Source organism: Misgurnus anguillicaudatus, chromosome 2 (assembly GCF_027580225.2).
Source record: "Misgurnus anguillicaudatus chromosome 2, ASM2758022v2, whole genome shotgun sequence".
NCBI classification, from domain to species: domain Eukaryota; kingdom Metazoa; phylum Chordata; class Actinopteri; order Cypriniformes; family Cobitidae; genus Misgurnus; species Misgurnus anguillicaudatus.
In genome coordinates, this window is record NC_073338.2 from 51,851,195 (window position 1) to 51,867,729 (window position 16,535).

At 36.6% G+C, this 16,535-nt stretch overlaps 2 protein-coding genes across 4 annotated transcripts in view; both read right to left on the reverse strand.

Annotated features, from left to right (window-relative positions):
- Positions 1 to 2,285: 2,285 nt before the first annotated feature.
- On the reverse strand, positions 2,286 to 13,854 carry LOC141349014 (nucleolar protein 9-like). 2 transcript variants are annotated; one of them, XM_073857815.1, is made up of 12 exons: positions 13,732 to 13,854; positions 13,037 to 13,239; positions 12,451 to 12,687; positions 11,981 to 12,190; positions 11,308 to 11,415; positions 11,093 to 11,234; positions 10,820 to 11,012; positions 10,595 to 10,735; positions 5,487 to 5,606; positions 4,913 to 5,122; positions 4,729 to 4,834; positions 2,286 to 2,523 (listed from the first exon to the last, which is right to left on the reverse strand). In XM_073857815.1, exons 2-12 carry the CDS (start codon positions 13,230 to 13,232, stop codon positions 2,369 to 2,371), a joined length of 1,818 nt encoding a protein of 605 aa, XP_073713916.1. In that variant the 5' UTR covers positions 13,233 to 13,239; positions 13,732 to 13,854; the 3' UTR covers positions 2,286 to 2,368. The 2 variants fall into 2 exon arrangements, with proteins under 2 accessions (XP_073713916.1, XP_073713917.1); XM_073857816.1 differs by having other exon boundaries at positions 13,037 to 13,267; positions 13,732 to 13,809.
- A 515-nt stretch (positions 13,855 to 14,369) lies between these two features.
- The window catches only part of LOC141349030 (receptor-type tyrosine-protein phosphatase mu-like), a 218,549-nt gene continuing 216,383 nt past the window's right edge, over positions 14,370 to 16,535 (reverse strand). For both annotated transcript variants that reach the window (XM_073857824.1, XM_073857819.1), the window contains 2 exons: positions 16,014 to 16,149; positions 14,370 to 15,250 (listed from right to left, as the gene is read on the reverse strand). In XM_073857824.1, coding sequence (XP_073713925.1) covers positions 15,197 to 15,250; positions 16,014 to 16,149 — 190 coding nt within the window. In that variant the 3' untranslated portion in view covers positions 14,370 to 15,196. The remainder of the gene's footprint in view (positions 15,251 to 16,013; positions 16,150 to 16,535) is intronic.

The window sequence follows — 16,535 nt, forward strand, 5'->3', positions numbered from 1 at the left end:
CCACCATTGTTGAGATTCATACTCTGACTTTTGATGTTTGTGCATCCTAAATACACAGCGGTTTATTTTTTAAAAACTTCTCAAACTGACACGAGATGATTTTCTACTTGTGATTCAAGTTTCTTAAAATGTACAGGACCATCCCACACTTCACAAATAAAAACGAATTATTGTAAGGACACGCTTGAAGTGTCCACGCATGTATTTATTATTGTTCTACATATATCTGTGCTGTAGTACAGACCGCTCGGCCTTCAGATGGATTGTGGGTGTTTGTAGAGATTTGTGCCAATCTTTTAGACAGCTGTCTGATCTACATGTTCCCATAATAAGGATACAAACACCTTTCACACAGATAAGAACCTCAGGCAGATTCGCAGGGTTGAGAGATACATTAAAGATCTTACCCTGCTGTCAGAAACCCGAGATTGAAGGCAGAAGCAGGGTGTGAATTATACGAGGGCAGGGTGGGCGTCTTCTTACCCCCTGAGTTAAGACTCGATCCCCCTAAAGTCAAAACAAAAGTCTTCTGACAGCCACACAGAAAGTGTTGCAGATCAGCACTACATAGTAAACAAACTAACCAATCACTGCCCCCTTTATTATAAACTTTGGCTAATTTGATTATTCAACTACTGAACTGAGCGTAGTTTTCTTTCAGATCTGTTTAACACAACTTATTTTATTTAGCAGTTTGTCCAACCAGGTATTTTCTCATGGCACTAAGTAATCTTACAGGTTAACCATATCAACAGCAGTGCGGTAAAGCAAGTACTAGTTAAAATATCACCAGTACTGACTGTATGTATTATTATACATTTAAATATAACAACTATACATCACAACAAACTTTTCTCAGAAGTCTTTGTTAAAGTCCACCTCGCTCTTACTAACAGCACCAAAAGACATTTAAATAATCAGATTCCCTAAAAGACAACTCAGAGTCATTATAATAATATATTATAACAAGGGCTTATAAATAAAAAAGACATTAAATTTTTTCTTAAATTGATGCATATGCGTATATGTGTATTTATAAATAAATAATAAATACACACACAACTATATTATGCAAAAACAAACTTTTATGCAATTAATCGTGATTCATCTTTTGAAAGCGCCAATAATAATAATAATATCTACTTTTGAAGGAGTTACGTATAAAATGTTGAGAGTTAAAATGTCTTAAGATTTATACTTGTTTTTAAAGAATCAAAGAAAAGACAGATGAATCATATTTTAAACGATGAAACAATAACAATCAAAACAGAAATATGTTTAATATCGTTTCTTGTATTGTTAGTTAAAAATATCCAAATGAAAAATAAGATAAGTTATCTTGCTACTGTGAAAGTAAGGGACCTTCAATGTTGAAAGTGTTTAATAGTAAACAAACACACGATGAAGAATAATGAGTCATATATTATTGTTTAAAATGTGTTATGAATGAAGAACATGAGATGTTGCGAGCAGCTGTGAGATCTCCAGTAGATGAGCGTTCACAGCTGCAGGTCTGAGGCAGATGCACAATTAGCCTTGTTATCCATCAACAGCTCACTAATGAGGGCACACTAATGAGGGAGGATCAGATCAGGTCCTCAGGAAACCCGGAAAACTCCGGTCCTCTGGGAACAAACCAGAGTCAAATAAAAACTGTTCCATTTCATTTATTTATAAGGTGCCATTGTTTCAATGATTAGTAGTAGTAGTAGTACATTTTGTAAAAAAAAGGCCATGCAAAATCCACGGTGTCATTTTTTTCATTAAGTTTGATCTAACTGTATAAATCTCACACCTTAAGCAGCACCAATTTAAGATTATCATCATGCAAGATGTTTAATATTAAGAGTTAATTTCTTCTGATTGATGATTATTATTAATAAGTTAAAAAAATTACTCAAGCCTCACAGATCTCCAGACGACAGCACAAAACTCCACAGATTCCACATTTCCATGAGTCTGAAGTTCTCAGGTCCTTGTATTCGACCGTATCAGTTTTTTGGTTTTGACTACGTCAGGAGAATTTTCCAGCTGAATGTCACATCGCCCTGGCGCTCAGATTCCGATGGTCTGATGGTTCTCCTCGCTGCCGCTCCCACACAGATAGAAGGAGACCACAGCTGGACTCGTATCTTCTCCATCCACTGCCCCTGAGTGTGGCCTGACCTTCACCCGCTGGGACAAAACTACTGCAACCCTTTCAGATTTAAAGATGGAAAACTTATCTCTACTTAATTGTGTAAATGTCATTTTGGACACCGGACAGAAACGGGAGAAACAAAACCAGCATTTCTGATGTTTTTATTTAGAAAATGCCACAACATTTAGGCATTAATGTATTTAGATAACAAAAAAAATAAACTCCACGTTACTCCAGAATTTCACTAAACATCTTCCTTTTCTTCGACTCTCCCGTCTGAACCTCCAGCCAGGCGGCACGGCGCTTCACAAAGTGCGTCAGACCGAATTTGGCCCAAACGTGGCGTGCAAACTGATCAGATCTGAGCTGAGATTCACTGGGCACTGATGAAGAAAAATCATCATCAAAACTTTAGCATGCATGAAGCTTAAAACACAATAAGCTTATTTTAAACAAGCCTTTACATGCAAAAAAATATAACGTATGAATTATACAGATCAATATGATACTTTAGTAAACCCTGATCATGACATGATTTCTTTTATCAATATTTAAAATGATGAGAGTCAACATAAGAAACACAGTGTCACAATATTTCATCATCTGAATTGGCATATGATGTACTATCTTTCCATCCTACACATATAGTATTTGAAACAACACCCATTCCTGCTGGATAAGTGTGCATCATATTACCCACAATCCCCTTGCACAGCAGAAAATTTGCATGGATTCTCTTTTGACTTTTTCACCGAATCTTGAATACTGTCTGGCACCCTAAACAATCACTGTCTTCCTATGAGTCCACAATTTCATGATGAACGCCGCTTTGATTGTTGGGAAGAAGTTTGTTGTGAAGCTCACACACAGTACATGCGTGCATTTAGCGTGTATATCTATATAAAAGTGGCACCTTTGTAAAACCTTTAATTACAAATGTGACAACCTCTGTTCTTGTGGACTTAAATGGGTCATATGACGTTTCCAAAATGAACATTATTTGGTGTATTTGGTGAAGGGTTGCAAAGGGGCGGATTGTTTCTGGTAAATTTCCGTAAACTGCCCATGGGAACTTAAAGGTGCAGTGTGTAATTTTTAGAAGAATCTCTTGACAGGAATGCAAAATAATATAGAAACTATATTATCAGGTGTGTATAAAGACCTTTCATAATGAACCGTTATGTGTTTATTATCTTAGAATGAGACGCTTTTATCTACATACACAGAGGGTCCCCTTACATGGAAGTCGCCATTTTGTGCCGCCATGTTTCTACAGAAACCCTTAACTCTTTCCCCGCCAGCATTTTTAAAAAAAGTTGCCAGCCAGCGCCAGCATTTTTCATGATTTTCACAAAAGTTTAATGCCTTCCAGAAAATGTTCTTCTTTAAATATATAAACAAACAATATATCAGATAAAAGAACAGACCCTCTGCTTTTAAACAAAAAAAAACATTTCATCCTACCTTCAGTAGTTCTCTTGTAATCACCTCTCAAACATGGGTAGGTTTCTTCAAAAACACCCAATTTTGAGCAAAAAGCTGAGATAATTCCATTTTTGTGAAGGACTTTTGATAGAGATCAGATGCAGAGCGATCTTTAAAACATACACGGAGTTCTTCTCTTTCACGTGAGGCGCTACTTCCGGGTTGTATAAGTTGCGGAAGTGCGCCACCTGGTGCATAATAGCGGTATTGCGGAAAGACTGAAAATCTCGTCATTGGCGGGGAAGCGTTTTCTCTTAATTGCCGAGATATCACGTCAATGGCGGCGAAAGAGTTAATGGACAAACTTTTTTACTAAGTTGTCTCTGGCAATGACATGTTTGTCCGGTGGCAGCTACCGTAGCTTCTATATGTGTTTCAAAAGCGAGAGGTGAGCAGTGGACTGAGCCTTTGGTTGCAATTCGCAACCTTGCCACTAGATGCCGCTAAAATTTACACATTGCACCTTTAATCTAGGGAATTCTGGAACTATTCCAAATCGCAAACTTAACAGGAATTTTTGGGAATTTGGGGAACTTTTTTATATAAACTCTATCACAGTGTTTCTCAACCCTGGTCCTCAAGGACCCCCTTCCAGAAAGTTTTAGATGTCTCCTTATTTAAAACACCTGAACCAACTCATCAGCCTCCTTCCAGAATGTCTCCCTATCAAGCTAATAATTTAAATCAGGTGTGTTAATTAAGGAGACATCTAAAACATTCTGAAAGGGGGTCCTTGAGGACCAGGGTTGAGAAACACTGGTCTATCATATACAAAAATTATTATTATTATTACAAGCAGACATACACATTTTGAAGAATCCTGATACTTATGCTCATCAAGCATGGATTTATATGATCAATTTTTTTGAAAGAGATCAAGCCTCAGCCAAGTAAGAAAAAGTAAAACGCAAAACTAACTTAAAAGTAACGTAAGCATTACTTTCCATGAAAAGTAACTAAGTAACGTAATTAGTTACTTTTTGGGGGAGTAACTTAATATTGTAATGCATTACTTTTAAAAGTAACTTTCCACAACACTGACAGGAAGTGCTGTGCGCCCTCTCACCTGTCAATCAAAACATGTACACACGAGTCAATCTCACCTAGTTTCTCAGCAATGCTTTGTCTCTGACTGATGGTGGCGCTGTTCCACACGGCTTCTAATAGACGACTGCCACATCTTGAACAGGCCAACTGAACATAAAGCTCCTGTGACAAAACACAGCTCCTGTGAAGTTCATCTACATGTTTGTATTTAGACTAGGAAAGTATTTGGACTTGATTTACCTCCAGTTTTCTCAGGAATTTTCCTCTTCCTTTATCACTGACTGACGTCAGCAGCGACTGTAACGCGTGGCTGCCCATGGAGTCGGTGCCGAGGGTCAGCAGATCGCTCGAGCTCAGACCGTGTAAACTGTTCATCAGTATCGATCTGTCTTTGAATTTGGCCAAAGCTTGAACCAGTCGAGAGCCATGATAACATATGGACAGAGAGCGCTGTGTACAGAGAATATAATACAGTCATATCAATATTCATACAAAAAATATTATGCATTTAAATCTAATTCTTGAAAGTAACATAAAACATTGCAGAAATAATTTAAAGATGAATTCTGGACGATCAGGTGGAGCAGGTTTTATTTTGGGACACAGCACTCCGAATGTATATTACACATTTGATAAACATTACACATCATTCATGAGTCCACAGCAAAAGACAAGCTACTGTATTTACAGTTATTTATACGTTTTCATAGCAGCGTTACAGACTAAATATGATGCCTCAGTAAACACAGCGTGTCCAGAGGCCAAAGACAACTGAGCCAATGAAACTGGAGGAGTTTGTGTTATTATTGTGTACCTGTGTGACTGTGTCGCCCTCTGCTGTTTCTGTGTTGTAATAAACCTCATACGCCAGTAAAGACAGAAACAAAGGCAGACAGCTTGTATGACGAGATGCCGGATCACTGCAATGAAATGCCTGTAGGAGAAATAAAGTTCAGACGGTCAAATATTACAGAATTATAACTCACAAATAAATCTGGATTAATGTTCATCCTCCGATAATCTGCAGCAAAACACAGAAAGATTTATAAAATCAAAACAAAAGCACGCACATCGACCTAAAGTGGGTGCACAATAAAAAAATTCAGCACAACAAAGCTCCAAAAGTATCAAAAATGTTTTAAGATAAAGATGATTTTTCTTTTCATTTTAAGAGGCACAATTTGTAAGATTTCTGCATTAAAGGGGGCATTTCACAAGACTTTTTAAAGATGTCAAATAAATCTTTGGTGTTAGCAGAGTACATGTGACGTTTTAGCTCAAAATACCCCACAGATCATTTATTATAAAGTGTTAAAATTGCCACTTTTTAGGTGTGAGCAAAAATGTGCCGTTTTGGGTGTGTCCTTTAAAATGCAAATGAGCTGATCTCTGCACTAAATGTCAGTGCCGTGGTTGGGTAGTGCAGATTAAGGGGGGGTATTATTATAATAAGATCCCCTTCTGACATCACAAGGGGAGCGATATTTCAATGACCTATTTTTTTCACATGCTTGCAGAGAATGGTTTACCAAAACTAAGTTACTGGATTGATCTTTATCACATTTTCTAAGTTGATAGAAGCACTGTGGACCCAATTATAGCACTTAAATATTGAAAGAGTCAGATTTCATGATATGTCCCCTTTAAAATATCCACAAACTACTAGAACTTTGTCATATTTTTTTTTTCACATTATTCCAAATGTTTCAAAGAATTTTTTGAAAGTGCTCCACCCCTCTTCATAGGGTCGCTTGTCAATGGTGTCACGTCCAGGTAACCTTTTTTACTGCAATTAAAGCCAAAGGTGTGACTGACATCACGTGGCACTGTGCAGACCAATCGGCCAATGACATCAAAGTATTGCTGGAGAGATTCAAAAGCAGTACTCTCGTGATAGTTTTATGTCACATGTCAATCGATCTGCGCAGTGCCGAATAGAGAAAGAGTAGTTTGTATGCAGAATGTGGAAGTCATAACATTTAACACGGTTCTGGCTAGAGAGGATACAGCTATGGCTGAATCTTGTGAGATGTTGGGTTTACCCACATCTCTTGCAACATATAAAAAAACTATTAAAAACCCATCTCTTCCCAAAATACTTGACATAGATATGGACCGCATTTCTATCTTTTCAGTTAATAGAAAAAACACCAACTCTTTCTTTTCTCTCAACAGGTACCGTTTTGTAATAGTGAAAACTTGTATCTTGGTAGAAGCACCTTTTGTACTATTGCCTCATTAGGACACATCACTTAAAGGGATAGTTCACATTAAAATGAAAATTCTGTCATCATTTACTCGTCCTCATGTTGTTCTAAACCTGTATGAATTTCTTTTTTCTGATGAACACAAAAGAAGATATTTTCAGAAATGATGGTAAACACACAGCAGTAAATGACCATAGACATCCATAGTAGGAATAAAAATATTTTGGAAGTATTGTGATAAATGACTAAGAAAATATTTTGATAAATGATGGTAAGCACACAGTTGACGGTAACCATAAATTCCATCATATTTTTTTATTCCTACTATGGAAGTCTATGGTCACTTACTGCTGTGTGTTTACCATCATTTCTCAAAATATCTTCTTTTGTGTTCATCAGAAAAAAGAAATTCATACAGGTTTAGAACAACATGAGGACGAGTAAATGATGACAGAATTTTCATTTTAAAGTGAACTATCCCTTTAAAAGCGTCTGCTAAATCTAAATGTTTAGGGTTAGGTTTGGGGAAAGATTAGGAATTCAGGGAGGAGTCGTCCTTGTGAGAAAATGTGCAGGGAGGCAAAATAGTTTCACAAATGATAGAAAACTGCTTATCATTCTATGAAAATGGTGGCTTTTTGAACAGACAACTTTTTAAAAACTTAATTCTTTTTTTTTATACCAAAACTTATAGTCAGATAATAGTTAACCTCTTAACATTATAAATCAGCTTAAATGACAGCTTAATGTATTTTTATATTTTTACTACATTACATTAAAAAATGCTTGTGCTGCTTTTTTGTCACTGGTGTTACCTATATTTTAGATGACAATTCAGGCTTCCCAGAATGTAATTTGACTATTTAATTTGCATACATAATTCAAGACAGAAAAAATGAATGTAATATTAAGAAATTGTCTTGATTAGTAATAATTTACTTTAAACAGACATGCGTAAAGTTCTATAGTGTGATCTTTATCTATTTCTACCATTGTGTTTTTTTGTTGTAACATTAGAAATAACTGAGGTTGAGTGATCAAAAGTGAATGATGAATATGCTTAAAATGCTTACTAATGAATGCAGCAACAGTTAGGTAGATACAAAAACCAGATTCTATAAAACTGGGCAACTATGATGCAAGAAAGCCAATATGCCCTGCGCTAACACCAGTGACGCAAAGTGAAACCAATGACAAAACATACGATTATTATGTGTTTACAATATTAAAACAGTAATGAAATGCTGAAAAGTCTTTACTAATATAATTTTTGAGGATTTTATGAAATTTTATGTTGATAAAAAAAGTTAGTGGTGTTATTGATTGTCACTGGTGTTATCGTCATGTCACTAGTGTTACCAGCAGCAACAGTAACACCAGTGACAAATCTGCAGACAAAATGGTATATCTAAGATTGCAGCCACAGTAGCTCAAACCACACTTCTTTATGTAAATAAATCACTTAATCATGCAATTTGAAACATTATATTAATAAAATTTCCTTTCCCCTTACTATAAACTGTAGTAACACCAGTGACACATCTTAAATCCTCGCATGAAATTATCAAATGATTTATCAAATTGCTAAAAGATGAGGAGAGAGTGCACACTCACTATGTGCTTTTCAAAACAGCCACGTCTACAATGAACGTTTGAACCATGAAGAAGTTAGCAAGGATGTTGATTTTTTTCAAAGTGTTGGTTTTTATAAATTGTAACACCAGTGACATGAATTGGGGGACAGGTATTCCCTGTAAATTATTTATAATATTTAGTTGATATTTTAATAATAGTATTTCAGATAAAGAGCAGATGCTCAATTGTTTTAACAAACATTTTGTTGCATCTGGTGCTTTGTTTGACACTCAAAATAAAACAGGTATGGTTTGTAACTCAGATTTTATAAATGCAGAAAGTCATTTAAAAAAGGAGGAGTTATGTTTAAACAATTCAAGAATTCAGATGTTTATAAAGCACTCAGATTGTTGGACACAAATAAGTCATCTGGCCCTGATCAAGTAGACCCCTTCTTTCTAAAACTAGCTGCAGATATTTTAACTTCCCCGTTAACTTATATTTTTAATCTTTCACTAAATACTCGTGCTGCTCCAGAAATTTGGAAATCCGCTTTTGTATTACCTCTATTAAAAGGGGGAGATCCTGCGGTGTTAGATAACTATAGACCAATTTCGAAGCTTTGTGTTTTATCTAAGATCTTAGAAAGTTTGATTATCAAACAGCTTACATGTTATTTGAATACAAACAAAGTGTTGTCTATAAATCAATCTGGTTTCCGCAAAAAACACAGTACCACTACAGCTGTTTTGAAAGTTTTAAATGACATAGTGGGTTCGATTGTTAAAGGTAATTTCTGTGCCTCTCTTTTTATTGATTTTTCTAAGGCTTTTGACACGGTGGACCATGACATACTGTTGCATAGATTGAAAAGTGTTGGTTTATCAAGTCACGTAAATTCTTGGTTTAAAAATTATTTGAGTGGTAGAACTCAATGTGTCCAAATTGAAAGTTGTCTATCTGGGTCATTAGTTACTGTTAAAGGTGTTCCCCAAGGATCTGTGTTGGGGCCCCTTTTATTCACAATTTATATTAACAGTCTTGATCATGCCATACAAGATGTTAAACTCCATTTTTATGCAGATGACACTGTCCTGTATTGTAGTGCTGCTTCTGTGCAGCAAGCTCTGTGTAAACTTCAGTTGGCTTTTAATGTCATTCAGTCACGGCTTTCCAATTTATAGCTTGTTCTGAATGGTAGGAAAACTAAATGTATGGTGTTCTCGGGTTCAAAGAAACTTGATAGTAAGTTGATTTCTCTTCAGACATTACAAGGTTCAATGCTTGAATTAGTTAAAGAGTACAAATATCTTGGCATTATTGTTGACGATACTTTATCATTTGGCTCTCATATTATGCAACTGAAGAAAAAAAATGAAAATTAAGCTTGGGTTTTATTTTCGGAACAAGTTTTGTTTGTCATTTAATGCGCGAAAGAAATTGATTTCTGCTACATTTTTATCTGTATTTGATTATGGTGATGTAGTATATCAGTTTGCTCCAATTTCTATTCTGTCTTCCTTAGATGCTGTTTATCATGGCGCCCTTAGGTTTATATTAAATTGCAAATCTTCTGTGCATCATTGCACCTTGTATAAAAGCGTGGGCTGGCCCTCTCTGTCCAGTAGGAGAAAATCCACTGGTACTTAATTATTTATAAGGCTATCTTGGGGATGTTACCTTCGTACCTTTGTAGTTTAATACAGCAGAAATCTGTCACAAAATATTCTTTACGCTCTCAAAACTGCTATATGCTGTCAGTTCCTTTTGCTAGAACTGAACTGGGTAAGAAATCTTTTGCATATGCAACACAGTTTGACTGGAATTTTATTCTGTGGCCAGGTCACTCCTGTGAATGAGATTTTTAATCTCAGTGAGTTTTTACCTGGTTAAATAAAGGTTTAAAAAAAAGATGGACGTGGCATAACTTCAAAAGAATTCTTTAAACGTCCGCCCCAATTCGGGGAGGAATCTACACTTCGTCCTTGTCAGAAAGGGAGGCAGAATAGTTTGTTTATTTCACAAATGATAGTAACCTGCCTTTCTGAAGATAAGCCGAGTGCACCTGCTTACGTGTGTTATCACTATCACAAAGTCATTTAAATAAGTGTCAGAGATGATTGTTTGAACTCATCCAGACCTGTAGGAGGCGCTGTAGGAGTGCGTCCTGTTTCTCCTCCCACTGCACACAGCTCTCTACAAGCTGCACTACAACTCCCATGTGTCCAGCGGCGAGCACCGCCTCAAAGCCCTCCATCAATTCATCAAAGATCTTCAGGAACTACAGACATGAAAACAGAGATGATCAGTAACCTCGCTCATTTGGATTCAAGTCAAACGAGGATTACAGATGTTAATGAGGTACCACTCTGAGACTGCTGGAGACTGAGATCAGCGTTTGGATGGTGTAGTTTGCGATGGGATGAAGGGCCAGAGACATCAGCTGATCTTTCAGGTGATCCCTGTAGACGTTACGCAGCAGAGCCTTATGGGAGAACTTGAAGATGGTTTGGATGAGGTGACTGCAGGACGGGTCTTTCAGAAACACCAGAAGTGGACTGACGGAAGAGAGATTAACAAAAAGTTGGTTCTGTTCTTCATACAAATCAATGAATTGTGTCAAGATTTTGTATCTCACCTGACTCCAGGAGCAGAGCTGAGTGATGTCAGGTATCCCATGATGCACTTGTTGATTTTTTTACACAGTATGGGTCTCTTTCTGTGACACACTGTCAGGAGCGTTTGAAGCGTGGCACTGGCGCTGGGATTCGTGGCACAGACTGTAAATAAACAGACGGTGATAACGACAGGATTTCTTCTAGTACTTCATCTTTAAATAAAGACTGAATTTACCGTTGACGTTTTCCATCAGAGAATCAGAGAGATATTTCAGCTCCCACCAGAATGATGTTGGTATCTCAAAATCTGTCAGCTCACTTTCAGACCTTTTGTCTCTTTTCACTGTCAAAAAAATAAACTGATTTAACCATACATTTTTATTATACCAAACACGCACATGTTTCTAATGGTGCGCTCATACCAGATGCAAATGAATTTTTTGTATTTTATGTAATTCAACTATATATAGCCTAAATTAAACGCCTCAAGTTGGAGGCCGTTTGATAGGTAGATCTTTCCATTCGTCAAGGGCGAGGTTGGAGATCTTGGGCGTAAAAAGGTTGGTGACCACTGCTCTAGTAGTAACAGGATTACGACGTAGCGAGCTGAGGCAGAAATACGAAACAACAATTAAGGACAAAATCATTGTAGCTCTGCTGTATGTGCCACCTGGAGCTGTACGATACATTTTCATATTTTTATAGGTTCACGCACAAATAACGCAAAGCTTGCGTGCCAATAACGCGAGATAACTTAAAATGTTCAAGCATCCAACTATATATAGCGCTATTTATTCACTTCATTCACATCTAGTATGAACGCACAGTAATGGTATTTCTCAATCAAATTCAGTTGTGTTGGAGTTATTGTGTGTTTTTGTTGCAGTACGGATGTGTGTGCGTGTTACCTTGTTTAGCATCAGAAGGTTCTGAAGTCAAACAGCCTCCCAGCACATGTATAAGCGTTCGGAGCACATGAGATCCGTGAGGGTCTTTGATGAAATCCAGGATATTTTCTCTGATCACTCCACACAGACGCTGAACCTGAACCTCCAATATCCCACAATCCTCTTCTTCTGTCTGTGTGACATCTGATGTCTCTTCTGCACCATTTTTCTCTTTGTAATAAATAAAAGAGTCAAACAAAAGTGAGCTCATGTTTACGGCACATGCCTGTTTTTGTACCACATGTACTTTTTAAACATGTTTGATTAATATTTGATATTGCACCATAAATGACTTCTGCTCATAATCCTTTCTTAACACAAGTGTTTAGCATTGCGTCAGTAGGTGGTCATGAGTTTGAACCCAGGGAACAAACATACCGATAAAATGCACATTTAAGATGGACTGGCTGACATATGCTTGTGAATCTCACCTGTCCACCTGTGTGCCTGTCTCAAAGCGCTCTCCATCACATGACCTCCACACTGATTACACGCTACATCTTTGAACTCTGACCCCGTCTCTCCGCCCAGTTCTGCCAGCATTTCTCCCACCTGAACGGTCGTAGCCAATGACAGCAGCTTCTCCAGAGCCAGACTGCCCGTCATATCCATGGCAACAAGACCGGCTTTGCCCTTCACCTCTGACAGAACATTCTCCACAAACAGATCTGACCATTCACACAAAACAGAGATAGAAACACCATACAGTCACAACAAAGCAGTTTTGTTCAGATATGCAAGAAATCATGCTGGAAAATCCTGAACATATTAAATAATATCAGATCAACGCCAGACTGTAACAAACAAGTATTCATTATTATTATGTTTAAACTTTGAACTAAAGGAGGACTTTCAACAATATACAAGCAATTATTTGCATGTACATGGCACTGTTTTTTTGGAGTAAGTCATGATTACACCAGAAATGTTGGTAGATGGTTTAAACTGGTTTTAATGGTTTTCCTGAGTATGTGCTTCAGTAAACACGTTCACGTGTTTATAAAGAGCTGACGTCACCTTTCTCCTCTTCTTCAGTGAATCCCTCTTTGAGCCGCTCGCTGACGCGCCGGAAGTAACCCACGGTCATCGCATCCAGTCGCGCTCTCTTCCCGACTCCATCACCCCCGCTGCTGCCCTGCGCGGTGCGTTTCTTCGGTGTCTTCTGTTCTTCTTTAAAATACCTTTGACCTTTAGCCTTCATCTTCTCAATCATCTCTCATCTGAAACACGGGTTTGCTTTGTTATAATCTGTGAGGATGTAAAACACTGTCGTGCTACAGCTGTCATATAACGTTTTGTTATAGTCATACCGTGCCATTCGCATGACAAGTATAAAAGGCTTTAAGGAATGACATGGTATTATTACCACATTACCTGTCCAAAAAACACTGCGTGATTTGCTAGTGCACAAAGAATACTACGTAAGTTACATCTAAAACACCGTGGTAATTTTAACACGTCATGTGCTGCCACGAAAATATTATTTTTGAATCAAGATCAATGTCACAATCCATAAAATAACATAAGTTACTGAAAAGTGTAAATAAACTGTTGATGACTTCATGACATAAACTAGACAAACACTCGTCTTATAACAGTATAATTATTATTGAACGACATGATTACCAGTCTGATAATAACACACACACAGACCCAAATACGAATTATAATCAATTAACATATTAAAATAAATAACTTTACGATAAACTCACCAGTTTGCACAGAATTATTTCGTTCACGTGCATGAACAGGCGACGCAGCGTGATGACGTCACAACACCGGGGCGACAGAATCGCACGTCATTGCTGACCGAAACAAAAGTCTTGTGATACATTATTGGTTTATATTTTTGAACAATATTATAAACACCAAGTCTAAATCTGTATTTATAAAACAAAATATTTATTTATAAAAGATTTATTGTTTTTGCTTTGTATAAAAAATAATCATTTACGTGGGCTTTTCAATGCAGAAAAAGTCACATGAGATTAAACTAAAACTACAATTGAGTTTTTACACAGAATATAAAACATGCGCTGGAAAGGAGGAGGACACCACGCCCTCTTTATTGGCGCACTGACCAATCAGAGTACAGTTTTCTCACACCCAACCAAGAATAAAATAAAGAATTGTAATAATTATTTTTAATTTTTATGTTTTTTTTATTTCTTGTGTTATGTCTTCTTGCTTATGTGGTTGTGATTATGATGTATGTTATTATGTATATATGTTCTCCCAGCACATTCTTTGCAATAAAAAAGAAAAGAGAAAAGAAAACATAAAAAAATAATAATTATCCAAACTATCGGATAATTTCAATCCAAATACGAACAATGTACAGTTGTAAAAATGGACATGAAATGAAACAAGGTTTTATATGGGTTATAAACAACAAGGCATTTATTGATCCATACAGTATATTTAATCATGTACAATATTTCTTCAAACAATATTAACGTTTGTGGTAATTCAACCTTTAAACTCATTACAGTATGATTGTCCTGAATAAATATCACACAAGACTTAATATTTACAGTATAAACAAATAATATTAAAATATGTATGCAAAAGTCAAAATGAACAATAAAGAGATGCAAGAAAGAAAGCGAAAGCTTTGGATCATTTGATGGTGGTGCACATCAGCAAGTGATGACGTCATGGATGTTACATAATTCCTTCATATATTATGCTATATGAAGTCAATTTACAAGACAAAGTAACACTTATTTCACTAAACAGCTGCAACACTCATCTGTGCTGTCATTCAGAACACTAGAAAGTGTTTCATTAAGATCTCGAGAGAGTCTGGAGATGATTCTGTACATATGATGGCCCTTGTAATTCATTAAATGATAAACGGGTATGAATCAGACAGCAAGGCCTCCCGAACACTCGTCTGATTCTTCATTGTGCTTCTGAAAGGACGTCCACATCAGTATAAACATAAAACACCTTCTAAAACAACATCTACACAGTCTTTAGCAAAGCTCAAGTGTCCGGAGAGCCTGAAATCAAAAACTGAAGCCACGTCTGGAGCTGTGACATCATGAACACGTTGAAAGAGTATGAAGCTGATCTCAGGAGTTTTCACAGTCTTGATCCATTACAGCTGGATAAATTTATATTTTTAAAGATATACAAGCCGACTGTACACAAACACACAGAAGTCCGGTGGCATTAGCCTGAGTTCAGATACTCCAACGCCACTTCATAGCAGAACTTGTACTGATCCTAGAAAAAAAAAATCAAATACTGTAAACAGAAACATAATAACAAGAGTTTTCTTTTAACTTCAGTGTATTAAGCTTAAAATGGAGCCTGTCACACAATCACAATATAAGCTAAAAATGGTTCTTTCATGAGGGGCTCTTAAAAACAAAGGTGCTTCACCATCACATGGAAGAACCATTTTTAGCTGAATGGTTCCCTAAAGAACCCTTAAAGGAACAGTATGTAAGAAATGTATATCAATTAATCATAAAATGGCCCTGATATGTCACTAGACATTAAGAAATAATTTTCATTTCAAATACTTATATCACTGACAACAACTGATGTTTATGTTGTCATGTTGTGTATTGGCCACCAGTTGTGTGATTGCAGTACCAGTTTCAGCCACAAGTTTTGTGATTGCAATACCAGTTTTGGCCACAATCCTACATACTGTTCCTTTAACATCTTTAAATTCTTTAGATTATTAACATAAAATAAATGTCTCTTTGACTGAATGGTTCTCGGAGCAACCAAAATGGTTCTTCTATCGCATCACTTTGAGTAAGGTTTCTTAAGCACCTTTAAATCTATAGACCAGTGAGAAACATCATCTGATTTTAGTCTTTTCAAAGATTTACAATCTTTTGCTTCTATAAGTCAGATGTTTCGTCTGAGCTTTATCTTATATTTCAGTACATACAATATAAACTATGTGAATGTCTGAATGAACTGGGATCAGTTTCTCTTATGTATGTGTGTATGTAAGATGAGGATTCATTACCAGCAGATCCACCATGTTGGGTTTGTTGTTCCTCAGAGTTTTAACAGCGTGAAACACATCAACAGATCGCTGATGTCGTAACATTTCACTGACTATACTGATGGCACAAAACGTCCCGCTGCGACCTCCTCCGTTCCTAAAGAGCAAACAAACACACAAGCAGAGGACATCATAAATACTTATATTAGTCTATATGAAAGTGCATGAAACACTTTTACTGGATTACAAAGTAATTTATTTTGGTGTGTTTATTTCTGCTGCATGAAGGTGATTTCTATATAATACTGTTTACACAAACCTGTTATTACGAAGTGTTGTCTGATTCAAACAAATACCATTGACCACATGAGTTCTAAACCCACTGAAATGTAAACAGTTTGGTCAGAACTTAATGGTTCTGAAACTGAGCAGAACATCAGACTTCTATGGCTGGGTCCAAATAGCCACACTTGCGGTCTCGGCCACTCGATAGGAAGTAAGTGAGCGAAACTGTCCCGTTTTATTTTAAAACTGCCAAAGTTT

Bases quoted from the DNA above. Each gene is read 5' to 3' on its own strand.
- LOC141349014 (XM_073857815.1), bottom strand. From the start codon at position 13,232: ATGATTGAGAAGATGAAGGCTAAAGGTCAAAGGTATTTTAAAGAAGAA. The intron at 4,835-4,912 runs GTAAATCAAGTC...GTTTTGTCACAG, and splicing joins AATTCCTGAGAAAACTGGAG to GAGCTTTATGTTCAGTTGGC. The intron at 2,524-4,728 runs GTGAGATTGACT...TTTCTTCATCAG, and splicing joins AAGCATTGCTGAGAAACTAG to TGCCCAGTGAATCTCAGCTC.